At 46.5% G+C, this 27,762-nt stretch overlaps 1 protein-coding gene across 7 annotated transcripts in view; it reads left to right on the top strand.

Annotated features, from left to right (window-relative positions):
- Window positions 1-27,762, top strand: part of DNM1 (dynamin 1) — a gene marked incomplete at both ends in the record, with an annotated part of 58,892 nt that overhangs the window by 10,446 nt on the left and 20,684 nt on the right. For 4 of the 7 annotated variants that reach the window (XM_079544553.1, XM_079544552.1, XM_079544551.1 and 1 more), the window contains 14 exons: window positions 9,381-9,454; window positions 10,540-10,689; window positions 11,224-11,427; window positions 11,944-12,042; window positions 12,734-12,894; window positions 12,998-13,140; window positions 13,224-13,359; window positions 14,200-14,267; window positions 15,052-15,190; window positions 22,853-22,939; window positions 23,133-23,203; window positions 23,656-23,707; window positions 25,038-25,049; window positions 26,285-26,398. In XM_079544553.1, the coding sequence (XP_079400679.1) occupies window positions 9,381-9,454; window positions 10,540-10,689; window positions 11,224-11,427; window positions 11,944-12,042; window positions 12,734-12,894; window positions 12,998-13,140; window positions 13,224-13,359; window positions 14,200-14,267; window positions 15,052-15,190; window positions 22,853-22,939; window positions 23,133-23,203; window positions 23,656-23,707; window positions 25,038-25,049; window positions 26,285-26,398 (1,510 nt within the window). Of the gene's footprint in view, window positions 1-9,380; window positions 9,455-10,539; window positions 10,690-11,223; window positions 11,428-11,943; window positions 12,043-12,733; window positions 12,895-12,997; window positions 13,141-13,223; window positions 13,360-14,199; window positions 14,268-15,051; window positions 15,191-18,399; window positions 18,539-22,852; window positions 22,940-23,132; window positions 23,204-23,655; window positions 23,708-25,037; window positions 25,050-26,284; window positions 26,399-27,762 lie in introns of all 7 variants that reach the window. The other 3 variants (XM_079544555.1, XM_079544554.1, XM_079544557.1) reach the window with 2 other exon arrangements.

Below are 27,762 nucleotides of genomic sequence, written 5' to 3'. Positions count from 1 at the left end.
CATCCACTCCGGATGTGCTGGGCTGCTTTTTCCCTTGAGTTCCTGATATTGTCACGTAGAATCAGTGCTTGTTGTTCTTCACCTTGAATATCCCAAGGCATGCAAGATCCAGGACTTCATTTTCTATTACCCAAAAGATCCCAGGGGAAGCAGCACAGCAGCAGCACTGTGATTCTGCAGCCTCTTAGGACTCTTCCCTTCAGTCTGCTGCAGCTGACAGTCACTGCGGCATTTGCTATAATGGGCAGTGACTTTTTGAGACCAATCGCTGCACCATAGGCTGTACCACTCTCTAAATAATCCTCCTCAGTAAAATGCAGAGCCTCTGAACAAGAAAATCCCTTTACAGCTGTTGCCTGCAAAAATACGAAGAGGAAATTGGTTCACGAGCGCACCTGAGGTGTTGGAGTGTCCTGCGTGCCTTTCCCACCTGTGTTTTGTTCCCTCTCATGCTCTGAGCTAACCCATCTGCGGGAGCATGGCAGGGAGGGTTCTGGCAGATAAGTCAGCCCTCAAAATGGAGGAGGGGAAGGATATTACTCATTAATTCTCTCCCAGCGGAGAGGAACTGAAGCGAATGATGTCTCGGGTGAGATGGGTTTTGTATGCTGTAGGAATACCCCTTGTTTCTCCTGCAAGCTCTTGACCTGTGGCTGTAGATGCTTGTATGAAATCTGTCAGCCTCAGCAGCTCGGGGCTGATGCATGGCAGTGAGGGAGTCAGGAGCCGTGTGGACATAAAAACTGATTTGTTTCTATGGAAACAAGTAGATTTCAACGTGTTGTTGGGAAGTAGGAGGGGAATTATCCCCCTGGGCCTGGTTTTGGCTCTCAGATTGGATTGGCTGCTGCACTGCAATTGTAGAGCAGCAGCCCATGAAGGGATTATCTATCTAGTCTGGGATCACAAGCAGGCAGAAGCACGTGGATCCAATCTGTTCCCACTGCAGGCTTCCTCTGCAGGAATAACACAAGGCTCTGCAATTGCATGCCAGGACTCCCGGGTCACTACCCTCCATGGCACTTGGTAGTAAAGAATTGACCTTGGTCACTAATAGCTGGAAAGGAAGCCTGCATTCCAGCATACACAGCTGTGACTGCATATCCTGCACAGATTTTCTTCCAATTAAGATGGCAAAGGTGATGAACCGTGCTCCTGCTTAACCACTCTGTCTAGGTGTGCATTTCTAGCAAAAGCTGGAAGCTATTTATGGTGTCTGCAAGGACAAGAAGTTGATCTTTCTGACAGAGGCTTCAAGTGCTGCTTGAAATCCCATCTTCTGAAAGTATTTGCCCATCTAGGCCTCAGTGATGACTCTTGAAAGGGAAAGCTTAGATTTCTAGCTAGGAAGAAAGCACTCAGTGGAAAACTGGCAAAATGGTGATGTCTGTGTGCATGTGAGCCTCCTCCCAAGGTGTTCCCTTCTTTGTGTGCTTCCTCCCCTCTTACAGATAGGGTGCAGGAGCAGCATGACCTTCTGCAACAGAAAAACTGTCTGCTCAGCTTCTGTCACCTCATGATGCATGAGGACCTTATTATACATTACATAAACTGAGCTATGGCTGTAGTGCCACAAATCCTTGGTTTGTGCTTTGTAGCAGAACCAGAGAGCTGATCGAATTTGTTAACCCTTGTTTTTTTGCACGGATGCAAGAAGATGGATGCTATCAGAAGAGCGTTGCAACATCTCTGCCTTTCCTTCAGGTCATCTTAAAACACACAGTTCATCTAAAAAGCAGGGCTGGATCCTGCTGTTGACCCTTAGCATAAAGCTGTGGTGTGTGGGCCTCCCTGGAAGCACTTCAGGCACACAGCAGCAATCCCTGGGCTGCCTGTTGGCTGTGCTGTGCACACAGGGTATCAAAGGAAAGTGGAGTACCTGGGCTGTAGGAATACTGAGTCTGTGGGTATGTGTTGCCACGTGAGAGTGCTGCCTTGAAGCTCCATAGCTCAATGAGAGCGCAGCTTGTGCACGGAGGCTGTGGTGCAGCCATGACTCAACGTAATGCATTCAGCTGTTCTCCAAATTTTGATGTTCTCCAAAGCCAGCGAAGCGAAACAGAAATCAGCCCAAAGGATTCAAATGAAAACAAACAATAGGAAAACATTCTTATCCCACTGCTTTCAGAGACCTGCGGGGAGTCAGGCAGGAGAGGGGCTGAGTGAAATGCAGGGAAAGGAGATGTGGAAAGCAGTGAATGAAAAAGGCAGTAATTGCAGTGACTCTTGGGAACTGGTCTGTGCAGTCAGATAAGCCAGAGAAGGTGAATTTGGTGTCCTCTGGAAGGGATGGAGGGGGGGTAGGGGATGGCAAGGGAGAGAGCCTCTTCAAAGCAAATGTTCTTGTAATTACTGTGTGATTTCCTTTTTTGCTTGAGCAGATTCAGGGCTGAACCCAGCCACCAGCGCTGAAATATCAGTGGCACGGGGGAGCGTTTGTTCAGAGCCTATCTCCTGTTGTGTTTGAGCTCCCTCAGCCCACGTTTGGCTCAAGAAATGTCTTCTGTGTGGTGAAACCCATTTCTAATTGATACTTCTGCTCAAGGCACGTGTGTTCTCCCAGAGGCTCCCAAGTGGCACAGTCTATTTCAGTACCCGTGGCTTTGTTTTGTAGGAAAGATGTGTTTTGGGTTTGTGGGTCTTTTTTTGCACACTTTTGCTCGAGGTGATGACGTGGCACAGAGCAGGATTGTTGTCTTTGCATATCTAAATCAATAGCTGGGCGGCTGTGCTGTGTCCCATGATGAGATGGAAGCCTGTCTGCTGTCCTTCTGGCACTTAGTCCCTGCCGTGAGGGAGACAAAACTCACCACTATGCTTGTTTGTGAGGGCAGGGATTTGACTTTCTGGGCTTGCTGTATGTCAGGTTTCACCCAGCCAACCATGCAGTCCCTTGGAGCTCACCTTGTATACAGCAAAATGTGGAGAGGGCTGCTCAGCCCTTCCTGCCTGCTGGCCTGGATTGCTGTGTGGGGAGAAGTGGCTCAGTGGTGGGGATGCTGCTGAAAAGCTAGGATTGCTTAAAGCAACTGCAAGTACTGTAGGTCAGCACAATAGTGTTAACCTCCCTTTGCACTGCTGTAAATAGGATCTCAAGGTACAAGGCAGTGGGAAGCCTTCTCTTCTGTTAATGTATATATTGTGATGACACATGAACTATTGCATGACCTTTATTTTTCACAATTGTTTTCTTGAATAATGAATTATTGTGTACAATAATGTTGCCAGTATGATAGAATGTGGGGGGTTACAATAGATGTTTATTTCTATATATACCCATTGTGTGACAAATGTCAATTATGCTCCTAAGAAATACTTGCATTACATCAACTGCCTGTAGATTTGCTTTCTTTCACTAAAGGTCAAGACTAGACTCTCAGTCTGCTGCAGAGATTGGCAGATAAATAACACATCCCCTGGCTTAAATCTCTGAGACTAAAAGTGCTAACCTTACCAAAAAGGATGTGGCTGCTTAGGAATGGGATCTAATGCATGATTACAGTTTCTGTAGGACTCCTCTCTAGGTTTGCACAATATAGTGTAAAGGAAGAGTGAAAGCTAAATGTACAGGAAAGCATTGTTAAGACAGCAGGTTGATGGGTAGTTCTGTTTGTGATGCACCTGCTTTTGAATTCTTGCTGGCTGTGTTGGACAATCCAGCATTTTTCTTTGAGTAGCACTTCTGTCTGGGAAAGGTAAGAGCTCGTAAAGGGCACAGAGATGTCAGGAAAGACTGAATCTGCAAGGCAGCCTTCCCCTAATGGACTGGGTGGCAGAGGATAGAACAGTTGTCCATGCTCTTGCCCCACATGTGGGTTTATGACAAGTTACGGTGTTGCTTGGGCACATGCTTCTAAGGCACTCAAAGGATCAGGCCAGGAGGGTGCTCCCAAGGGCAGGTCCTGTCTTAAGCTTCTGCCTTCTGGTCAGCCTAAGCAAAGTCCGTCACAAAGGAGCCCCAGGCTTAAGTGTTTCTGTAAGTGGAAAGCTGCTGCCATTCCCAAGGCATTCTAGCAGTCAGTAAGGTTAATAGTGGATGTCCTTAGCCTCACAGGTATTCAGTGGCCAGTGTGTTGCATAGGAGTTGTAAGGTTTCCTTTAAGACATGCTGGAGTAAGAATGCTTGAAAGTAGAGTTGTGCTTCAAGATGAAGTGCTGCTTGGGGAGATTTGCGAGCAGTTGGTGAAATGCAGCCTGCATCAGGATGTGTGTGTTGCCATCCAGTGCCATTACCAGAAAAGCCATCAGTCAGAGGTCCTGATGACCCCGGGATGCTCGTCATGCGTTGTGCTGTGGTGTTAATGAAGGAATCTTGATCTGGATGTATAAGTGATCAACTCTAAGACCTGATGGAGGACGTGAAGCTGGTGCTAGGCCTGAGCAGGAGTGTCTGTGATCTGTGTGGCCAGACAGTGAAATCCATAGGGATAGAAGCTGTATTTCACGCTGTGAATTGATGCAGTGCTTTGTGCAATGAAGTTCTGATTGAATTGTTATCCCTCAGTGCCACTGTAACACAGGAAATAACAAATACTGGATTTAAAAGCCAGGAACAGCCATGTGAAACTGTGGGTACTGTGTGAGTCTTAATTGTCTGAAAGAAATAATCTGAACTGGAGATTAATCACATCCTTTAATAACCTTGTCTGCAGATGTTTACTAAGAAATCAAATGGAAATTAAATGATCAGATGGTGTTCATTCTTCTGTTATTTGGACTCCTGTTATGTCTTCATAAGCTGCTGCTTTGTTTTTTATTTTAATTGGGGCTTTACCTTCTCTAGTGCATTCTAATCCAAGAATCTCAAAGGACTGACAACAAACTACATGAGTGCTGTATTGGTGGATCTGGATCAGGATTAGTTTTGTATTTGAGCTCTCTACAGACATCTTCCCAGCATCCCTGCAGGAGGGTAAAGCAGGTGGTGGTAGAATCACTGAGTTTGTGTTCCACGTGGAGGAAAGGACAGTAATATGGACTTGCTTCCTTTATGGACTGCCAGGGCCTTCTGTTGCTACCATCTGTTATTTATGATTTATCAATTCTTTTTGATTCTAATCTATATTTAATGCCACAAGCAATTTGGTCCCCTCCTGCATCTTATCAATATCTTTGATCCTCGTTACCTATAACTTCTGATGCTCCGTGCCATGTGAGTCGCCTAATGAACCTTGGAACTTGATGAATATCTGCTTGTTCTGTCATTAATAGCACCTTTTTGTTCTGTAGGATGCCGAGATACCTCATGCATGGAGGATTATTATATAGATTGCCTGGCTTTAATTTAAAAAACTAGTATGGAAGCCTCAGACCTTGTTGCCTCCATAATAAATATTTATTACATGACATTCAGAGTGCCTTAATGTTTGAGAATCTGTGTGTTCGGGGTTTGTCCAAGTGTTGCTGTAGAGTAGCTGCTCGATTGCTTTCTGTCCCTCAGGTGGTTTTTCTGACTACTGTATTACTAATACAGTTTTCAGCCCAAATCTGTACTTTAATGCAGCTCTGTGTACTAAAATAGAAATAAGACTGCAAGGGATGATGTGATTGGGTTTGCCCCGAGGTAGCTCTGGAGCCAGTTGAGATCATATGCAGTTTGTACTTCAGAGATGAGCAGTGCATGATAGAACAGTGAGCACCTTCTCAGGTCTTTTCCCTTATTGAACACTTTCAGCCCGAGACCTGTCAGATTTGCATCTTCATTTCTTTTTGTGCCCTAGTTTGGAGAGGAGATGTATTGCCAGTTGGACCAGAATTTAGCTACCGGGAGCATGAAGTGTATGCACTGAAGTCTTCCAGTAAGTGTCAGTTTGGGGAATGGAGCTCGTTGAGCCCAGCTAAAATGCTTACAAGTGATACCTCAATGTCTTAAGGAGGATTTTCAAGTCTGTACCTAAATGGAAGATAAGCAGATCAAGCGTTTATTTCCTAAATGCAGCATTTCTGCCTCGGTTTTAGTTGCTACATTATTATTCATCCCGGGTGGAACTTAGCATTGGGAAGTGGAACAGGATGATGTTATTGCCTTAAAGGCACAGGAAAAGAAAATGCTATCACATCATCCCTGCGTGTTAGGAAGAAAACAGGAAAATAAAGTGAGCTTTTCCTTCTTAAGATACAAAGTAAATGACAAACAATTGCTACTGGTAGCCTAATGAGCTTCAGGCACAGCATATAGTGGTATATGAAGCAGGGCTGCTCTTGGTGCTGTGATGGAGGCTGCCTTGTTCTGGTAGGGAAGTCCCTGCTGCCCTCATCATTCCAGTTCTGCAGCATGTTATCTCCAAAGACGTGTTCCATCTTTCCCCTCCCCACTCCCAGCTTTCCAACTGCATGTCTCCTTGCTGGAATGGAACAAGCTGCTTTATCTAACCCTTCTGCTCTCCTCTGCCCAAGTCAGTGGCATGTCCTTCTCTCATGTATCCCTCTGCCGAGTCTGGCTTCATTTCATCACTTGGTGCTGCTCTTTCAGGAGAAATCCATTCTCCTGGCTGCTGAAAGGACTCAAAACCCTGGGCTGAGTGTGCTGTCCATGCCCCATATGCTTTGTTATAGTTTGTTTACAAGCAGCAATTTATTGTGCCTGCTGCAAGGGGGCAAGCAAGGCTGCTGTACAGCGTGCTCTCCTGGCACCCGACCAGGCATAGAGTTTATGGATCTGTGCTTTTTAAGAGTCTGATCTGCAAGGCTTAGCCTGAGCAGGAGGATGGAAGGGTTTGTTCCAGAGACTGTGAAGAGAAAGGATGGGGAATAAAATAATGAGAAAGAATGTGGATGTGATGGGATGATGGGTGTGAATGCCTGTAAAGCTTTTTGGCTGGAGCTCCTATAAGTCAAGTATAGGGAAAACCTGGAAGCTGAACTGTACGTATGTCTCAGTAGCTTGTGGGTAAGAACACCTCAGTTTTCTTATATAAGGGATCAAACTGTACACGTTCAGACTGTAAGCCCTAAGATAACTCATTTAGCTGATTGTTACGGGTTTGAGTAATTAACCTTGAGTTTCACTGGGAAGAGAGACTTCCTGGAGGAGGAGCAATGTGGCTTTATTCCTGAAATAACTGTGTATATATTTCTACTGACTGACTTTAACATAACTGCAGTGATATAATGCTGCAGGTCGGCGAGCCCAGGCTCCAAAACTGGATAGTATGGAATTCTGCATGGTGAGAAACTGATGGAAAACTCCATTGGTAACATTGTTATGTAAAGGTTGAACTTAAACAATGTGCAGTTCTGGGATGAATGACTCTACAAAGGGAAATACGTAGTTAAAACGTGGTCGATTAGTATTTCAAAGGATGGGGTTGATAACAAGCAGAAACGTTGGCTTTATGGTCACTGTTCTGTTGGAGGAACTCCTGGTATCTCTTCTGCTGTTCAGAGGAAAGCTTACTGAAAAATGACCCTGACTTTTTCAAATCCTCTTTATTTTTTAGTGTTGTGTCTTTTGTGAGGACGTTGTTTTTTACCTTGCAGTAGCCTGGAAGCCACTCGGTTGGCGCAGTGTGTGGTTTCAGTTTCCTCTGATGCCAGGATCTGGATGTTGCAGAGGTTTTCTCATTCATCTTTGCTTGGAGCTGTGACAAAAACCACAGAGAAATCGGGTTTGGGACCAAAGCAGAAAGCTTTGGGAAAACATGGAGCACATCATCAGGGGGATCTCAATTCCTAAAGGACTCATTCTTATAAATGCAAGTAGTGCTTTTCCTACAGTGAGGTGGAATGTAATGCTGCAAGCTGGAGCTCAGTAGCTAGAGTAGTGCCTTAGTGCAGAAGAAAGCAAATTTGTAGTATAACTGTGCTTTTTTCTTACCTACAGTAAAGTAACAATAAATCAGCACAGCTTGGATTTGTTCTTATGCTAAAAGAACTGATGCAAGAGTAGGACTTTGTCACATATTGACCACAGGCATCCATAGGAATGGAGCTGAGACAGCAGAAAACTGCCTGAATGATGCAATGCCTCAAAGATTCCAGGGTTAATCCCGCTGGAATGGAAAAAAATAGAGCTGTATTTATTTGAATAACAAATGAAAGATCCCAGTTAACTCCTTATGTTTCTGGAAGTCTGAAATAATGAGAATGGGTTACAGTTTGTGGTAGAGTTTTATCAGAGGTCACTTTGCAGTAAGCTTAGTGACTTGCAGGAGATATGTTTGAAACATTAGAGGTTGTAGGATGCTCCTTGCTCTCCTTTCACTTGAAATGACTGCGTCCTTTTATAGTACTCAGGTTAGAGCTGAGGACGAGGGAAACGCACGTGCTTTCCTACTTCCTTGCAGGTTTACATGAGCAATCAGTGGTGAAACCAGAGGCTGAAATCAAGTCTGCTCACTGCCTGATGTATTAAAACACAAAAGCTCCTTCCTCATCTTCATTTCCATTGTCAGTATTAAGGCTGTGCAGGGCAAGGCCATGGTGCAGAACACTGAGGGGCGTGGATTTCTTTTCCTACAGTTACTACTGAATTGGCAAAGTTATGCACTGTCACACCATCAGTAGAGGGAGGGCTGTGCCAGGGTGCAAGCAATGCAGGCAGAGCGGTGACATTCATGCTCCAGGCAGCGCGTTCTGAAGCTGTGCTTCTCCAGTAGGCAGGGAAGCAAATAAATCGCGTTCATGGTGACTTCTGAAGAGACACACGAATCAGCTGAGTACTTGGAAACCAGGCCACAGACTGGCAAGGTCATCAGATGTGGTGAGCGTGCCTGGCTTTGCTGAAAGCCAGGGGGTTTGAAAAAAGAAAAAGCAAAGGAGAGCTTGTCGCCTGCGGGTGTGAAGTCAGCATTAGGGAAGGGGTAACAAAAGGCTTCCTTCCTTTGAAATGACTTGGAGAACAGTAACTTTCGGGGTTCTTGTCAATTTAGGAGGCTGCTTCTCCCTGGCAATACTTGCATTTCCTTAGTTGGGAGAAGCCCTGAGTGGAAGCAAACCTTTGACTGCTATTTGTTCTATTTCCAATAGGTGATGCACTGTTTGCATGCTGTAACAGCAGTGTCCTGTGACACCCCAAAGTGTGGGTGAGGTAATTGTATTTTATCAAAAGAAGGCATGGTAGTTTTCAGTCTCTGCTTCAGTTTCTCAGCCTGATGCCATAGAGATTATTTTCCAGCATACATATAACGGTATTAATTGGTCTTTCCTGTTAGCCTGGAACTTCATCTGAAAGAGCCTGAACTGAAAGAGTGGGAGCGTGAGCTTCTTCAGAATGGCCCGTCCTCCTTGGGGAAGGGCACTTGGTTTTTTGTGCCTTAGGCTCTATGAGAGCCATGGCCGGAGTGCCTTGCTGGGACCCACGAGTGCTCATAGAAACAGAAGAGCTGTGCATAGGGAAGGAAACGATCGCTCATTCATCTAAATTTCCTCTTTCGTTTCAGGGACTTTCTGCCACGTGGCTCTGGCATCGTGACCAGGCGGCCTCTGGTCCTGCAGCTGGTGAACGCCAGCACAGGTATGCAGCGTGTGTCCGTGGTGTGCTGCTGGCTTCCCATCCTAATCCTGACAGGTCTTATTTCATCAGGGGCACTGCTCGACATCTGATGCATTAAGTGTTCAGGAAGAGAGCGCGTCTCAGTTGTTCTGTTTGAATTAAGCAGCATTTCATGAATGCACTCATCATGATTTTCCTTTGTCTGTGCAGCTGTGACTCTCTTGACCCAAAAACTAGAGGAACTTGCTTATAGCCCCTGAAATAAGTGGGTGGGATGATTCTAGTGCACTTCAAATCAAGTATGAGAACGCTGGGATCTGAACAGGAATTCCTGCAGAGTTCTGTACTGGAGTTGAGGGCTGTTCACTACTTTGGCTGCTGCTTGCAGAGTGCCTTCATTGCTGTTGCCTTCAAGCACGAGATCTCATTGAGGAGCTGGCAAGTGACTGTTTCAGGGTGTTCTTCCTCCCTTGTCAGGTGGACCCAACCTGTTTACTACAGTCCTCTAGTCTGCAGTAAGGAAGCAACTTGACTTGTGAGGATTTTTCACTTGAAATGGAGGGTTCTTGAATTGGCTAATGTATTCAAAGACCAAAAAAACCCACCAAGCAATTCAAAACCATGCCAGAAGGGTTTTTTTCTACTTAGAGACTCCCTTGAGTCTGTTCTCATCATGTCATGCAACTGTTATTTACTCCCACTACTTTAATACAGAGCTGCTCCAAGTTCTTGTGAATACAAAGGTACTTCCCAGTCCATCTGTGGAAGTTGCAGGTGTGTGTTAAGCTTGCTTCATATCAATAAAGTCTTAGGTTATTTTTTGAATGAACAAGAGTGAGGATGCAAACTCTGAGACCAGAGCTGGACTGGGAAGGTTTGGGGCTTATAGATTCTCTCAGATGTTGTTGCAACTGTGGCTGCAGTAATTTCTTTGTCAACCACATAGGATCTAGGGAGAAAGACCCTTCATTACCACACTTCATCCCTTCAGCTGTTCTTGTGTTTCTTTTTAATCCAGGGCATTTTATTAAACTTCTGGCTGTGAGGTTTTTTTTTTTTTTCCCACTCGTGTGACTGTTTCTGACTCTCTGCTTCTGTTCCAACAGAATATGGAGAGTTCCTGCACTGCAAAGGAAAGAAATTCACAGACTTTGAGGAGATCCGTTTGGAGATTGAGGCTGAAACGGATCGTGTTACTGGCTCCAACAAAGGGATTTCCCCAGTGCCCATCAACCTCAGAGTCTATTCTCCTCATGGTGAGTCTTAATGCAGTCTCTGAAGTCAGAGGATAGATGAGGCAGATTGCTGTTCTGTCGTAATGTAAATACAGAACGAAGATGAAATGGAATGTGAATGTATGTTTTTGACTTAAATCCCCACGTGCCTGGGCTATGGTGCATCGCACTGCCAGTCTCTGCCATGTTTCTAGAAGGGTTTGCCTGCCAGTTGAAGTATCTGGTTAGAAGCAGAACTATTAGAGACAACTGATGCCTGTGCAGAAACTTCTGTCTTAAAAGACGTTATTGCATCAGTGTGGACCTTCCTATAAAGACTTGCAGTCTCTCTGTTCTTTGGGGAAATGAATCACTGACAATACAACTAATAACAGTTAGCAAATAGTTCTTGCTCAACTTTAACAAAAAGGAATTGAAAAACTTTGTGCTTCTGAGTTGTCTTCAGTGCATTATAGGCATAACAAAAGCATACACTGAAGCTATGAACGTTCCTTATAGACCAGAACATTCCAACCTTAACACTCACTTGTGCTGTCTCCTGCTTCCTGTGTGTAGTCCTGAACCTGACATTGGTGGATCTCCCAGGCATGACCAAAGTCCCGGTGGGGGATCAGCCCCCCGACATCGAGTTCCAGATCCGAGATATGCTCATGCAGTTTGTCACCAAAGAGAATTGCCTCATCCTGGCAGTATCCCCAGCCAACTCTGATTTGGCCAATTCTGATGCCCTGAAGGTTGCGAAGGAGGTGGATCCTCAAGGTAAATCTCTTGTTTTAGTGTGGCTTTACTAACCAGCAGCCTGATTCTCCAGGCTGTGATTACTCAGCATTTTTAGTCTCCTGTCCATTGTCTTAGGTGGCATTTTCACAACGTATGCCCTTCTGAGAGGTGGCTTTGAGCGTTAGTAGCTACTCTAATAGAAATTGTATTATTCCCCATTTCTTTATTTTGAGCCCTGTTTTTGAAGAGGTTAAGGGCTTCCCTCCCTTCACTTTGGTCATTTGTGTTCTGCCTGGAGAAAAGTAGGAAAATCTTCCCTAAAATCCATCTCTGTGGTAAAACACACGAGTGTTTGAACAGGGTATGGCTGAGAACTGACCTCTGTTACCTGTTCTGCTGTTGTGACCTCTTGGCTATTATGGGAACTGTGACATTTGAGCTCAAGAGCCCTTGAGTAGCCAAGCTGGGCAATCTGTAAGCTTTCTGAACAAAGGAAGGTATTACACAGTTATTTACTTGATCAGGTATGTTCATATTCTACTATTTTTTATTAAGGGCAACGCACTATTGGAGTCATCACTAAGCTGGATCTTATGGACGAGGGAACTGATGCTAGAGATGTATTAGAGAATAAATTACTTCCTCTTCGCAGAGGTACGTTTCCTCACGCTTTGTGCATGATCTTCCTTCATTTTTCTTGTAGAAGGTATCTTTGTCTCATTGCTTTTCTTCAGTGTTCCTGGAACATCTGTCATGATGTGTTCTTAAGCCATCTTTGTTCCAAGCTGGAATTGAGAAGCTGAGGAATAGGCACGAGTCCTACTTAAGAAAAAGTAACTTTTAGGCATTTGTATCTTCATAGGCAGTGCTAGCAGAAGCATAACCCCATGCTCTTCTCTTTACTTTCTTCATTGCAGGCAAGCTGCAAAAATGGGATACTCCCTCCCCCCCCAGTTCTCTTATTTGATGAGATTACTGTAGTGTGTCATGTGAAATCACACTGGCCTGTGCTGGTTGCTGTGCATAGCCATAATGAAATACCTGTCCTAAGGATGCGAAAGGAAAAGTTTGAATGGAATTAGGGTGTTCTTTGTGACTGGGGGAACAGTAATCAATAAGCTAATGCTCAGTTGTGTAGTGGCACTTCTGTCCTGCATACCAGAGTTCCAGACCCTGAGTCACACAGAGGCAGTTCCAGTTTTAAACTCTTCTGCTCGGTCCCTAATGTATTTCCCTTGAAATGTCCCATTTGCAGTGCTGCTTCCTGGATAGCTTCCTTCTCAGCCTGAGCCCCACCTGCATTTTCATCCTTACAACCGCCTGATCTTTAATCCCATTCCTGCAGGTTACATTGGTGTAGTCAACAGAAGTCAGAAGGACATTGATGGCAAGAAGGACATTCAGGCAGCTCTGGCTGCAGAGAGAAAGTTCTTTCTCTCCCACCCAGCCTACAGACACATGGCTGATCGTATGGGAACCCCCTACCTGCAGAAAGTATTGAACCAGGTACCATCACCAGTTGAGAACTGCTGCCCTCTGTGCCCTTTATTCTGGGATAGCGACATAGAAAACTTCTCCCAGTTTCATCGTAAACCTTCTTCCCATACAGCAATTGACCAACCACATCCGTGACACCCTGCCCGGGCTGCGGAACAAGCTGCAGAGCCAGCTTCTCTCCATTGAGAAGGAGGTGGAGGAGTACAAGAACTTTCGTCCTGACGACCCGGCTCGCAAGACCAAAGCTCTGCTTCAGTGAGTGGCCTTCACTGCGTGTCCCTCCCTGGGAAAGACTGCCTAGCTGTGTCTTCTACTTCCTGCTTTCTGTCTTTGTTTAGGATGGTCCAGCAGTTTGCTGTGGACTTTGAGAAACGCATTGAAGGCTCTGGAGACCAAATTGATACCTATGAGCTGTCAGGAGGAGCCAGGATTAACCGCATCTTCCATGAACGTTTTCCCTTTGAGCTGGTGAAGGTACTGTTTCTCTGTGTGCCGAGATCCTCTTTCTCTCCTTTCTTGCTAATTTTCCCCTTTTCCTTCCTGTTTTCTTGCTACTTTTTACGTTTCACCATCTGTTTTCCCCCTCTTTTGACTTTCAGTAGTTGATGTTGTCACCTTATTTTTACTTCTGGTTGTTTCTGTTGTTGGAACCTTCTCATAGTACTCTGGGCAGCCTGGTCTAGTGGCTGGCAGCCCTGCCCATGGCAGGGAGGTTGAAACTAAATGATCTTAGAGGTCCTTTTCAACCCATTCTATGAATGAGGTTTCCTGGATGGCCAAATATACCAACCTGATCAGAAGTGACAGAGAAAAACTTTTATTGTCTGTTTGGAAACATTAAGAGCCAAAATATTCCCCCATCTTCTGCATTTGCTGTTTCCTTTTTCATTTAAATTCCTTATTAGTGTAATACAAGAGCCTGCCTTGTATTAGATGATGCAATTCTGTATGTGAATTTTAAATCTCTTGGAGGTGTTTTCTGGAAAGCAGCTGCCAAAACCTCACACTAAGCCTCAGGAGACAAAACAGTTTGTTTTGGAAAGCAATCTAGTGCTTCAATCCTATTGCTTTATCTCTAAGTAGTTCCTTGGGAGCTGCTGGGAGGTTGGCACCTGTAAATGCAGGCCCTTAGCTATTCTTATCTGTTCATTTTTGTCCAGGATGTCTGCTTTGGCAATGCTAGCTTTATGGCTGGACTCTGTATCCAACATTCACCTGTCACATGATCCTGGTGTGGGACCTCTTTTTAAAGTTCCGTGTGCTGGGGTTGTGCAAACATCAGCCTGTTTCTGATTAAAAACTCTCTTGGTGCAGATGGAGTTTGATGAGAAGGAGCTGCGACGGGAGATCAGCTATGCCATCAAGAACATCCATGGTATCAGGCACGTATCATGCACTAGGCAGACCACTGGCTGCGTAGTCTTGTAAATACCTCTAGACCTTCCCAATGGAGTTGAAGACTTCAGAGGTACGGTAGGTCAGCCACAAGGGAGAGAACTTCCTTGGACACCCTGGTCGTTTGAATCTGGGAATAGGGACGAAGTAGCTTGCTTTCTGTTTTCATGTGAAAATTGCAGAAGCCTAAAAGGTAACACGGCTTTGGTGACTAGTTTTCTCCCTCTTTGTTTCGACATAAGAAAGGAATGAGGGATGCAAGCCCATACTGCTACTTCACTGAGTTTTAAACATTGGTTTTCACATTATGCTTCCATTTTTACCAATGTCCAAAACAGTTGCTGGCCTTGAGCACCACCTCCTTTAGAGATCTGAGGGGAGCGTTAGGGTGCCCGACCCAGCAGCCCCAGGGATTGAGTCCCAGGGTGCAGTCAGCAAACACAGTTGCATTCCCCCTCAGTGAAGGTTAACTGCCAGAAAGTGCAGTCCTGAGGCACTGAGTCCTGCTGTTCCTGGGAAGGTGACCGGGGTCTGGTGCCTGCTGTCCAGCTGGGATCCATTTTGCCCTTCCATGCTCCTCTGTGGAGGTGCCAAGCATCCCTGTTTTCTCTGGACTCCAGGACTGGTCGGAGGGGTACGGTGCTCCCAGCCCTTTGTGCGGGGTTTCAGTGGTGGTGGTGCCTGGTCTGAGATGCGTGTGTAACCTGACGTTCTCCTTGCCCCTTCTCCCCCCCCTCCTGCCTTGTCTTGTCCCCTACCCTGGGTGTTTAGAACCGGTCTCTTCACACCCGACATGGCCTTTGAGACCATTGTGAAAAAGCAGGTGAAGAAGATTAAAGAGCCTTGCCTGAAATGCGTGGACATGGTTATTTCGGAGTTAATCAATACCGTTAGACAGTGCACCAAGAAGGTAACTGGAGGCAGCATGGAGCTGGCACCTTCCACCCCTCTCTCTGGCTGCGGCACAGCATTGTGACCGGGGCAGGGATTTGCCTGCAGCGGCACTCGGTGTTTCTGACCACCTCCTCAGCATGACTAGACCTGAGCGGTACCAGCCTGGGACGATCCAGCCAACAAGCCAAACAGAAAGGGAAGCACTGTGAAACGTGGGCAGTGAGCTTGTTCCTGAAATGCTTCAGAGCAGAGGGATTCTGGAGATGTCCCCTCTGTGCCTCCAGTCCCAAGCATGTGACTCCTGATTCCTTCCTAAGCCATGGATATTTCTTATGGGGCTGCATTTGACTTAAATTTAGATTGAGTTTATTTTCCAAGCTGGAAACTGGGATTTAAATTTTGTTCCCTCTGCTCTCTTAGAACTAGGAGGGTTAATCCCAAACAAGCCTTTTGTATCAGGGCAGAGTGCTCCTGGCTGAGTGTGTGGGGCTGAACTTCAGAGGCTACAGTGGTTGTGGGGAAGCGTTCCTGTGGTGTTTGGCTTGGTTTTTGGTTGGCTTGGTCCATATCCTGTTCTGGAAGAGCGGCACATGGCTGAGAAGGATCAAGTTAGGAAAGTCAATCCACCTTTGGGCTCTTCAAGAGAGCTCCAGGCTTCATCATTTGGGATTCATGTTGGTATTTATTGGAGCTTGGGGAAGGAGCTTGCCTTAATTCTGCCCTCTGGATGCGGAAGCTTTTGTTTCTGAGGCTGGGGTTGAAAAGCAGCAAGATAGGAAGATATGTGCCATTCCTCTCAGCCATGGCTTGCTGCTTCAGCCAGGGCTGGGTGCTGGTGAAAAGACACTCGAGTTAGGATGGGAGCATGGGCACTGGAGACTGGAATCGCCACGGGCTGTTCAAGTGCAGGTAAATGGGCACTGCAGGAGTGTCTACCTTGTCCCTGCAAGGGAGGGGAGAGGTGCCCAAGTGGTGATAGCTGCCATCACTTGCAGAGATGCCTAGCCCTTAGGGCCCGGAGCCGCTGTAGAAGGGCTCAGGCATGCAGACACTCTCTTTGCCCCTGGGACAGCCTGGAAGAGCAAAGCAGACGCAGGGAGTTTGCTCAGGTTTCTAGTGTGCTGGAGGAGCTTTCTTTTTCTGTCCTGCTATTCTTTCTTGGGGTGTGTGACTGTGGGGAGCACCCAGAAAATTGCCATTAGAGCCTGGTGACAGGTAAGCACAGGCCCTCAGGCTGCCAAGTATCCAGAGTTGCCTGCTAACTGGATCAGAAGGGCTCTCCTTTTTGTGCCCTCTGAAACTTGTCTTGGATTGTTCTTCATCCATCAGTTACTGTTCAAAATCTCCCACTCATTGTCTGTGTTTGCCCCCTTTCATACATTTCCCACTTTTCTTCATCATTTTTGTTCCTTCTTTACTGATGATTCTAATAGTGAAGGGACTGTCTGTTCTGACAGCAGCAGGTTCCTCTGGTCATCAGGTGGTGGGTACAGCAGGCTGGGAGATGGGGGGGGGGGGGGATGAAGAGACCACAGGAATGTGAAGGGGGAATGGCAAAGGCTGAGGATCAGTGTTCCACTTTAGCATCGATCCCACTGCTAAGAATTTGGCTGACTGCAGTGCTGGTTGCTGTGTGTGCTAGTAGTCATGGTTACAGTTTTCTGTTTCAGGAAACAACATCATCATTCAGGTGGTACTTAGGTATATGAAGGCAGTGATTTATTATATATATATATTTTTTTGGTTGTGTGGGTTTTTGTTTGTTTGTGTGAGGACCTGGGAGCCTGGCCTTCAGAGCGGTGCACACAGTGCTGGGTTAGCAGGCTGCTGGACGTGTAGGAATGGCTGCTAGGTCTGAGGGTGTGAACAGAGCTCCAGGAGTACCTCGGGTTTGCTCTGAATGGGCTGCTCCGACAGCTCGAGAGGCTGCTGGGCGAAGCTGAGTCCTGTGGTGTACTCTAAACCTCTTAGCTGCTTAAAAGGCAGATTACTGTTGTTCCTATAGCATGTTGAAGACTGTTATCAGAGTGGTGTTGCTTGGGGTTTTGCAGATGTTGTCTATAGGGATACAAAGAGGTACGTAACTGATTTTAAATAGAGTGGTGTTTATAATTAGCTCTGAGTTGTCAGCTGTATGCACCCCATGTTTGACTAGGAGCTGCACCTTTGGAAGAGCAGGATTCCATTCCTATATCAAAGGCACATCATCCCCCTGAAAGCACTCATAACTATATTATGCTGTGCTAAAAAAGTAACTGAGATTGTGTCCCAGAGAGCACCTGGTAGAAGCTATAAAGTGTTAAAGATGTGCTGGAGAAACATCTTTGGATGCAGTAATAGTCTCAAATTAAGATAACATGTTGTTTTGTAACTGCAGTTTGTGGTCTTTCTGCTCTGCCGTAGTGGAGCCCCTGAGGATACAGAGCGCTTCATACAGTGTCAGTGCCATGGAATACCTCCATATAAACCTCAGCAGGCCTGTACTGGGTCTGATGCCATAGGTTGGCTGGTGCAGGACATGCTTTGTACAACTGTGCAGGCCCTGTAGCTCGTTTGTATTTCCTAAGCATTGGCTACATCTGGTCTTACTGAGGAGTTATCTGTTGCCAGGAAGGCGAGTAAGGCAAACGATGCTCTGTAAATGGAGTGTTTTATCTGAATCTAGACATATCCATTCCATTCAGTCCTCCTGCCAGCACAAGATGCAGATGACAAACCTTTCAGTCTTAGCCTAGCTCCTGTGTAGGCCTGGAATTACATGGAAAGGATAACCACTGTGTGAAGTAGAGGGAAATGCCTGAGACGAGGGGAAAAAAAGCATGGTGAGCCTGTAGGAAAGAGTCAGTGGCTCATCATGGCAAGCAGCTGTATCTTAAAATCTGAACAAGCTTTTCTTCAGGAAGAGGTCATTTGATCCCTGGGGGTTGCCATCCGTTCATCTTGCTCTTCACAGCTCACCATTTCACCAGCCCACTTGCTTCCACCTCCTTCCCTCTGCCACATCCATTTGCCTGTAGACTCTCCTGATACTTGGCAGTGAACAGGCCCCATAGCAATGCTCACCTGGTTCAGTAAGCTAATGGAGTGAACCAAAATCTCACTTCTCATTTTGCCTTGTTTTCTCTCTTTTCCCTTCTCCTTCCTTCTTTCCTTCCTCCTCTGCTCTTTCTCTGCTTCGCTCTCTTCTTCCTTGTTGCTTCCTCCCACCCTGCCCCTGCCATGCAGAACGGGTCTCTTCACGCCTGACCTCGCTTTTGAAGCCATAGTGAAAAAGCAGGTGCAGAAGTTGAAGGAGCCAAGTCTGAAGTGTGTGGATATGGTAGTGAGTGAGCTCACATCCACCATCAGAAAGTGTAGCGAAAAGGTAAAGAAACTAAAAACACCAAGAAAGGTCAACGCCCACCCCCTTCCCGCACACATTTGTGCTGATTCTCTGCGCACAGCACAGGACTGATGGCAAACCGAGGGAGAGAGAAGGGATGCAAAGATGCTCTGAAGGAGAGCAGCCAGCTGCAGGTGTCAGTGCAGGTTCGAAGCAGTGGATCAGGAGCAGTGGGCATTAGTGATGGGCTCTTGGGCTGAGACGTGGGCTGGGACCCAGTGGTTCCTCTGTACTGTGCCCTTCTCCTCTCTGTGTCTCAGTGGTGTTCAGCTCAGCGTGGAACAAGCCCTTTACTGTGCCAGTCCCTGCATATTAGGAACTCCTTCCTTGTTTTTGCTGGGACCCCCTCCCTAAAAATTCTATGTAGGAGATGGGGAAAGAAGCCAGAGGGAGTAAAATTACGTCCCCTCATGGCATGAGTATCAGCAGGCCTCACCTTGCCTACAGAGTGCTGTGCTAGGCACAAAACAACAATCAATTCAAGCTTGAAGCACAAGCTATTCTCCAGGAGATGCACAGAATAAACAGAATACTGACCCAAAAGAGCTGGGGGGGAAAAGCTCTTCCATGCATGACTCCTGTTACATCATTCTCCTGCTGGTACCTCGCTCCATGGACTGTGCTCAGTTGAGGTAGTGGACGCTTTCCCTTTTGCACTGCAAAGCATACGAGGTGAGGCCTCAGGGGGCACTTGGAAGGGAAAGTGCCACGGGTGTCAGGTGCACATTGCATAGGGCTGGGGCAGCAGTGGGTTTGCCTCCCAGGCCAGCTTTGTCCAGGAGGGGGCACCACGTGCCTCCTGAAAATCAGGACAGATGTGGCAATTAATTTGTGTTAAATTTATGAGCAAGGGGCCAGAAATCTGTCTGGCACAGCAGTAGCACATTCTGGGAAACTGAGTTGCAAGGGCTGTTTCTCTCGTTGTTTGAAGTCTTGAAAATTACATTTCTGTTCTTGCAGAATCGTCATCCATACAGCCTCAAATTGGGAAGGAAGGGAAGATAAGTGATATGAGCTCAGTCGGTGTGGGAGCTAAGCTGATGAGGCCTGGTTGTGCTTAGGAATATGGAGCTCACCTCCCCTAAGGAGACATCTCTGTGCCCCAAGCTCTGCCTGCTGTATTTTGTGAAGATGCTGCTGTTGCCAAGCAGCTGTGGCCAGGCAGAGTGGCTCCATTTTAGCCTGTTCTTACGAGTTCTATTTGATGGCTTTGACTTCTTTGGCACTATTATCTGACAGAAGATGTCCTCTGTAGATGGTGTAGGGAGAAGCAGCATGAGAACACCACCTATTGAATCTCAGCTGTGTTGTTGGGTCATACTGTCAGCGGCTTGACAGCCAGAGCTCTGTAGGTTTTAACCCATGAAGTGGTGGAGGACCCATGGGTGATCCATTCAAAAGTGTTGCAACCAAAATATGTCCTGCAAAAACAAACAAACAAACAAAAAGTGATGATAGGGTGCTGTAGGAAGCTAATGGCTGTAATAAAATTGAGCCTGAGAGGCTGGAGAGGCAAATGCTAGATATGAGTGACTCTGTGAGAAATAACTGCTTGAATTACTATATCTAGTGATAGTAATATTGGGAAGAAAAGAAAAAAAAACACAAAAGGAAGGCTTTAATATTTAAATAGAAATGTCTACGTCTGGTAAGAAGGCTTATCTTGCCTGCTTGTTGCTCTGAAAGAGGGTAGAAAGCCAGGTCTCTGAAACTGCCATAGACCCTTCTGGTTAGCAACCAGTGTCAGGTGGGTTCTGATGGCTTCAGACAAAAGCTAGTCACTGCACAGGGGCATTAACTGATTCACAGTGTTTATCTTGCATGTTATAGCCCTAGCTGCTTCACCTGGATGAGAGCATGCCCTATTAGGGGAGGCATCTGGAAAAGGCTACTTCAGGACTGATGCTAATTGTAAGGTAACACTCAGCCCACTGTGGTGTGGATTGATGCTGCCTTTCAGATGTCGAAACCAAACCTTTGAACCAAGCCCTGCAAGGCTTCATGGAAGGAAGGCAGCTTGGGCTAACACCTTTTGAATTAGCTGAGCAGTCCTGTAGCCTTGGTTTGTTGCTGTCCTGAACTGTTGTGTGGTGTTGTTTGTGTGCTGTCGCTATTATTTCATTTCACCCCAGATGGTGAAGAAATCTTTGTGTGTGGTTAATAAAGCTGCATAGATGGAATAATACGAGAGTGTTAACAAAGGATGTAGGCAAGCCCATCTGTTCCTTGTGTGCAATGGAAGCACAGCTTTCCTGTCTGAAGAGAGACTTGCAGCTGATTGTCAGTAGGTGATTAGAGCTGAGGGCTGAAGCACAGGTTGCCATTAACAGGCATTCTCTGCCCGGTCTGATCCTGAGCTTCTTCCAGTTGGCTAAATGGAGAGCAGCTCCAAAATCAACAGAAAGCTGGTACAGTACAAGCACACAGAGCCTTAGTTTTGGGAGGATAGCATCCTAGCCAGTGTCGTTCCAAAAGCAGGAACTTCTGTGCCAGACTGCACTGCAGCATCTCCCAAATGCAGGGAAGGTCTTGCAGTCAGCATCCCTTCAGCTGAAGGTCAATCTTTGTGTGCCGGCATGGACCTGGAATGTGCAGAGAAAGAAGCTAAGAAATACTGGGACAAAATGGTTTTCAAAGAGGGCTGTGAGCTTGTATTTGATCAAACAGGAAAATCCAGCTGAAACAGAATTGAAAACCTGCTTGAACTGTGATGTGATCCCAGGCTGACAGACTTCACCCCTTGAAGGGTCCCTGCTCTCCTGTCTTTCAGAGTCATGGCATTTCTGGGTGCTGTTCATACTGCTGATAACTCCTCGTCCCTCTATGCCCTACTGCATGTTCCCTGGTGGCTGTGATATCTTGTGGCTTGTCCGTGTCACTTTTCTTTGCCTGCCCTCGCTTCTCCTATGCATGCTTGGGGTTAGAATCTGCTGCTGCACGGGGACTAATGCTGTCAATTTACTTTTGCACATTAATGTTGCTGGATGACCTGGGTTCTGAATAAACCGTAATGTGTTTTCTTTGTCTGCCTTTGGAATGGTGGGGGGTGGGGGTGGCAGGGAGAGGGTCGATGTGTCTTTTGTTTGACTTTTTTTTTTTTTCATTTGAAGCAAAAAAGCTGCGACTTGCTTAGAGATTTTCCAACTTCCTGTTTTTTCTGTTTGACATAACTTTCCTATTTATCCTTTGCCAACCCTCTTTTCCCCCAAGGAAACAGGAAGCTTTGCTTGTGTGTATCTATGAAGCAACCAGCTGCCTGAACCATAAAGCCTATGGAGAACACTCAGTTTGCACTTCCAAGGCAAAGTGGTGGTGGGGAACACTGACTCTCACTTTTTTTTTTTTTTTTTTGCTGAACTTTTTTCTGCCTCTGCAAAGTCATTGGTGTTGAAAACAAGCTCCACATTTGAAAATAGGCAGTCTTAAAGCTAGTTCTCAAATTCAGTTCCAAGCTATTGCAACTCACTTGACTGCAAGCGGTGCTGAAAGGTTTTGAGACTTCATGGTTGGTTGGTAGAAATGTAGGTACTGTGTGGAACCTGGGTGCCTTAAGGGTGCTCTAAGGGTGCTCATTGTGAAGGATTTCTCATGTATGATCTCTGGATACTTCTCTCTAAACACAGTAAAGTGTACTCAGGAATTAATTCCCTTCTCAATAATGTAGAAGGCAACAATGTGATGGGCATGATGTGAGTATAAACCTGAGCTATGGAGTCTGGCCCAACAAAGGCAGAGAGCAGCACCTGGATGCCCAGAGCAGAGCACAGCCTCCCCCTGCAGCCTGCCAGACCTTCTGTCTCTACCTGCAGATGCTGATGGAGAAGTGCTTTTGCTTAATACCCAGCAAATGGGCATTGAAATCCAGTTCTCTCCCCAAGGAGACATCCCATAGGATTTAGCTATTTGTGTCAACAGGCCATTCACCTGTGTATGAGCTGTTGAACACCCAGAACAATGTTTAATGAGAAAAGTATCAACAAATGCTAACTGATGTGTGTTCACGTCTGACGAGCATCAGAAATGGTGGCTTTGGTGCAGGTCTCACTGAGAAGTTGCTGTAGGAGTGAGGAGGACAATTCTTTGAGGCCCAAAGCAAGAGGGAATTGAGTTTGCCTTCAGCAGACCTTCAGAAACTTGGGAAATCTGTCTGCAAGTCCAGCTTTTCAGAACTCCCCTTTAAAAAATAAAATAAACTGATTGCAGGTGTATGTGTGCATGTCTACGTGCAGGGGGCTGTTCCCCCCGCTGCCTTTATACCTCCCTTTCCCTTGTGCACGTGTTTTCTCTCTCCTGCAGCTCAGCCAGTACCCTCATCTGCGTGAGGAGATGGAGAGGATCGTGACAACTCACATCCGTGAGAGGGAAGGCAGGACCAAAGATCAGGTGGGTGACCAGGAGTGGGGAAGAGGGAAGAGGACATGGGGTGGGGGACAGTGTGGGTTGGAGGCTCTGAGCCAAGGGGCAGCTGGCAGCAGAGGGCTGATGAGATGAACTATGCACAAGGCTCTGTCTGCTCCTGCTTTTCTAGCAGTATCAGTCACTAATGTCTTGCTCTGTCTGTGCCTCTGTTTGGCAGGTTATGCTTCTAATAGACATCGAGCTGGCTTACATGAACACAAACCATGAGGATTTCATTGGGTTTGCCAAGTAAGCACTATTCCCCTGTTGTCTCTTCTCTTAGTGTGTTTCCTGTGGCTCTGTCCTGTAGCTGTTCCAGTAAATGGTTTGCAGAGGTCCTGGTGCAGATGCTGTGGTCCTGAAGAATGGCTTGACTCTCAGTATCGCTTCCCTTTTCAATGACTCCATATCCCAAGTCTCTGGGGAGGAGGATTAGGGATGCTTATGAAGTAGAAGGGGGAGTTAGGGCATTAAGCTTGTGTCAAGCTGTGGAGGGTTAGTGGCCCGAACGTGATTCAGGTGGGATTGACAAGACCAGTAGACCAAGGCTGAGTGTGCAGGTGGAGATGGATTGGGTTATTAGGGCTTGGAAGCCTGCGGTGAGGGGCATGAACTCACTGTAACAGCTGTGTGGTGGGAGCAGACTGCAGGTGATCAAGAAGAGCATGAGGAGTTTTGAATGTCTCCACTGTTGTTTGCAGTGCTCAGCAGAGGAGCAGCCAGATGAGCAAGAAGAAGGCAGCTGGCAACCAGGTAGGCCAAGTTTCCATCTCCTTCACTGCTGCAAGAAGGACATGTTTGTTACCTGGGAATTACCAGGTGGACAATTGCTGGGCTGGATGCAGCAGTGCTCTAAGTTGTGGCTTTTTGTTTTTATTTTATACTTGCCAAGCTCTGTTTACATCTGGAGGAGAATTTTTAGGCTCAGAACAGTTGTAAAGAGCCAAGTGTGTAGCAACAACAGAGGGAAAACATCTTAGAGGTAAATGGGAGCTTGATGGTCAAGATCTAGTCTCATACAGTCCGAAGGGGTACAGTACCAAGTAAGCTCACTGCCTGCTGTCTGGTCTAGATTTTCTGATAGAAATCCCTATCAGTGTTGTATACCTCCCAGGGTTTTCAGCCCCTCCACTAGCTGTGCCAGCTCTTCTGCTGAGTCAGGGAGTACAGAATGCTGGGGGTCTTGTAGATGCATTCACATGTGAGCCAGTTAATAATCAGGTGAACTCCCTCTTCCAGTCCAATTGCTGCTAGGTGTGCACCAAGACAGACTTGTGAATCCTAGTTATCTTTCCCACCAGTGGCCATTACTTTCTGCAAAGGTATTTCAAGAGGGTTCATGGTCTCTCTTATGGAAACCTTCAGTGGAAATACTTCAGCCCTCTGCACTGGGAGACAGAGGGTGATGTATAGCCATTGCTGCACTGGCTGTGTGAGAACCTGCTCACTGGGAGAAAGCACAAGGGAGGGGTGGAGTACACTTACTCTTTCAGGAGTTGCAGGGATTGCACGTGCAACTAAAAAGGAGCTAATGACACCTAGATTTGCTGGGGAAATACAAGGCTGTCTAGACTAGGAGGTTCTGTAGGGATACCATCAAAGAGAGTGAAACAAAAGCTTTCATTTTGTCACCTTTTAAAAAACCTTCACTCCTCATATCCATTATCTTGGAACATGTTTGATCACCTTTTCCTGCACACATACATGTACTGTTTCAGTGCTGCTGGCATACAGGCTGTCAGGCTGGACCGGCCAGCATCTGCTTTGTGGGATCTCAGTGCTGCTGTACTGAGCCTGATGCTCTGCAGTGCACCTTGCTGGAGAGCTGACTGAACCAGAGCACAGAGGGCGAGCTCTGCACCAACCTGTGAAATCCTTGGGCTTTTCCTTTTGCCAGGCTTTGTTTTGGGATGGGGATTGCTTTTCTTTTTGCCTGGGATATGAGTTTTGGCATCAGGTTCCGATTTATTTTTATTTTTGAGCCTCACTTCTCCTGCTCCAGCTTTCCTAGTAATAATTTCTCCTCTCTTTGCTCCTCTCCTGCTCTCTGCTCTGCTGCTGTTGCTATGGTTCCCCTTTGCAGGATGAGATCCTGGTGAGTAGAAGGCCGCTCAGTAGGGTGTGCTAATGAACATCAATGTTGCATCTGGGAAGGTGAGAACAGTGTATAGGAAAATTAGTTCCTCTGCTGCTGAAGGGGAGAGGAGTGCAGCTGGCAGTAGGCCCACGTGAAGCAGAAACGAGGTATAAAGGTGCTGCGTGCTAAGGAAAATCTTGGAGCTGCTGGTACATCTGCAAGTGGGTGGAGATGAAAAGCAGCGATCCAGGGATCTGGGTTCTGTTTCACTGCCCCCTCCTGTCCGTTGAGAGAATAGGACTGTCTCCAGTTCTAACAGTGGCAGTGAGGTGAAGATCCGGTACTCGCACATCTAACTCTAAGAGATGCAGGTTGAAGGATTGTGCAGCTCTGTGGTAGGCTGCTCACACAGTGCAGCTTGCTGATACACAGTGCAGTTGCATGCTTTTTTTTCTTTGCTGGGTCACTTTCAACAAGCAGCCCATTCACTGAGGTGCACACATTGCACGCACATGTATCTGGGTGTTAAGGGTCCAGCAAGACACAGAAGTTAATGCCTTTAAGCTGATGCATACTTGCATTTCATTATTGGTGTGTAAGGCTCTAAAACGGCAGATGGTGAATTGGAGTTCCATAGAGAGTAACAGCCTGGCTTCTCTATAGACTAACCTGTAGGAACTTGTATTGCTCTGTTAATTACTCAAATACATGGGTATGCTGAAGTCCAGGGTACTAATTCCAGATGCACCATTTTGTTCTCACATACTTAATGTCTCCTTGTCACAAAACTCAGTTATATCAGAGTTGCTTGCCCATCTCTTTCTCTTGAACTGTTTCCCCCCCACCCCTGAGCTGGGTGAGGCGCTCCCCACCTGCAGTGTGCCAGAAGGTGTGCTGCTCACTTGGTTTTTCTCTGGGCATGCTTTTTTTTCTGGGTGTGTTGCTGTGACATGATGCTTCTGTAGGTTGTGCCTGCTCGCAAGGCACTCTATGCAATTCTTCCTGTGTCTCTTTCCTCTTGACAGTGTATAAGGCACAACCAGGTTCCTTCCTGCATCCTTTTTATTCCTAGCCCCTTTGAGGCAAAGGTTTTCACTGGCCAGTTGAGTGGGGGGCTCTTCTGGCAGCAGCAGAGAGCACGGTGTTCCTTGTCTTTCCATATGATTCTGTGTGTAGGGGTACCCTCTGCTCTTTCCTCTGTCACCTAAAGCTTGTAGGACCCTAGTTAATGCTTACTGCTTCCAACCTCACAGGTCATCCGGAAGGGCTGGCTCACCATCAACAACATTGGGATCATGAAGGGTGGCTCCAAGGAGTACTGGTTTGTCCTGACAGCAGAGAACCTCTCCTGGTATAAGGACGATGAGGTGAGTAGCTAGATCAGCTCTGCAACTTGAAAAAGCTGTGGCTCTTCTGAGTATAGCAACGGGGGCTGTGGAGCTGAGGGCAGCTCAGATTCTGGCTCCTTCTGACTTTGAGTAAAGTGCACTTGGCCCCTCCAGGATTCCATTGCTGAACTTGTGAAACAAGACTGTGCCTTACGTTCCTGCACTGAGTGTGCTAACTAATGCATTTTCCTGAAATTCTTCTGGTCAGAACGCTGCTGATCAAAATATGGTGATGTGTGGAATGTCACTGAGATGGTCGTATGTTATTGATTTTTCTTGAAGGTCTTGAATATTAAGAATTCTGGCTCTGTGATATTGGTGTCTTTCTACTTCAGTAGGAAATAATTCTGTCAGCAGACAGGATTGTGCACGGTGAATATATAATTGTCAAGCATTTCTTCTTGTGCAAATCAAAGATAATTGTTGTCTTCTCTGATTGTTATTTTGGATAGAGGAAAACTAGCTGGACGGTTTTGGTAAGGATGTGATCACAAAGTTAGCCCCACTCCGTGTGCGGGGGGATGAGAAGTGCCTGTTTGCTGCAGTTATGCATTGAGGTGATCAGGGCTCCTGATCCCAAAAACTGCTCTGTCCTTTGCTGTGGGCTTTTTTTTGTCACTTGGGTGTTTTGAGGCATGTGGTGATGTGCCTGGGAGCTGTAGTTGGGCTTGTGTTCTTATCTAGTTTATATCAGTGGGTTTGTTTCATTCTCAGCAGGTGAAAATGATGACAAATATAGCGATGAATCAGCCTCTAAATATCACCTTCTGCATGGAGACTGCAATAGCACTGCTGTGCATGAGCAGGCAGCGATTTCATACTTGAAGAATCAGGCATTTAAATGTCTTTGCTAAATCAGTGCATCTCTGCTTTAAGACCCCTGACTTTTGTGTTCAGAGTTGCTAGGGGAGGCTTCACTTTCCTCCAGGTTACATATGCTGATCGAGTGGTTATAAACATCAAGTAGTTTAATGAAAGCCAGCTGCTACATCTGCATTGTGGAGATGACCAGAACTCCTTGTTCTTCCCCTGGGGAGTGGGAGGGAGGACTGTAGCATAAACTGTTAATGGATTCCAGTTGCATGGGATGGGGGTTGGACCTTTCTCCCTCTTGGGGGCGTGCAGCTCTGGGGGTCAGTAGCAACTGGAGGTCTGCAGTGTTTCCCTCCCCCGTGGTGTAGGTTGTAGATGTAGGGCTGCCTAATTAAAGCAATTCCCTGCCAGCCTGGGTCCCTTATAAACACAGGAGAGCCAGTGCTGACGAGGTCTGAGCAGCTCCTGAGAAAGGAGCCTTTGTGCTTCGTGAGTGGGAGCAGAGGGGAAAGGGAAGCATGCTTTTGATT

Source organism: Tetrao urogallus, assembly GCF_951394365.1.
Source record: "Tetrao urogallus genome assembly, chromosome: 19".
NCBI classification, from domain to species: Eukaryota; Metazoa; Chordata; class Aves; order Galliformes; family Phasianidae; genus Tetrao; species Tetrao urogallus.
The sequence above is the reverse complement of the archived record's forward strand: the minus strand, read 5'-3'. Positions and strand labels throughout refer to the sequence as shown.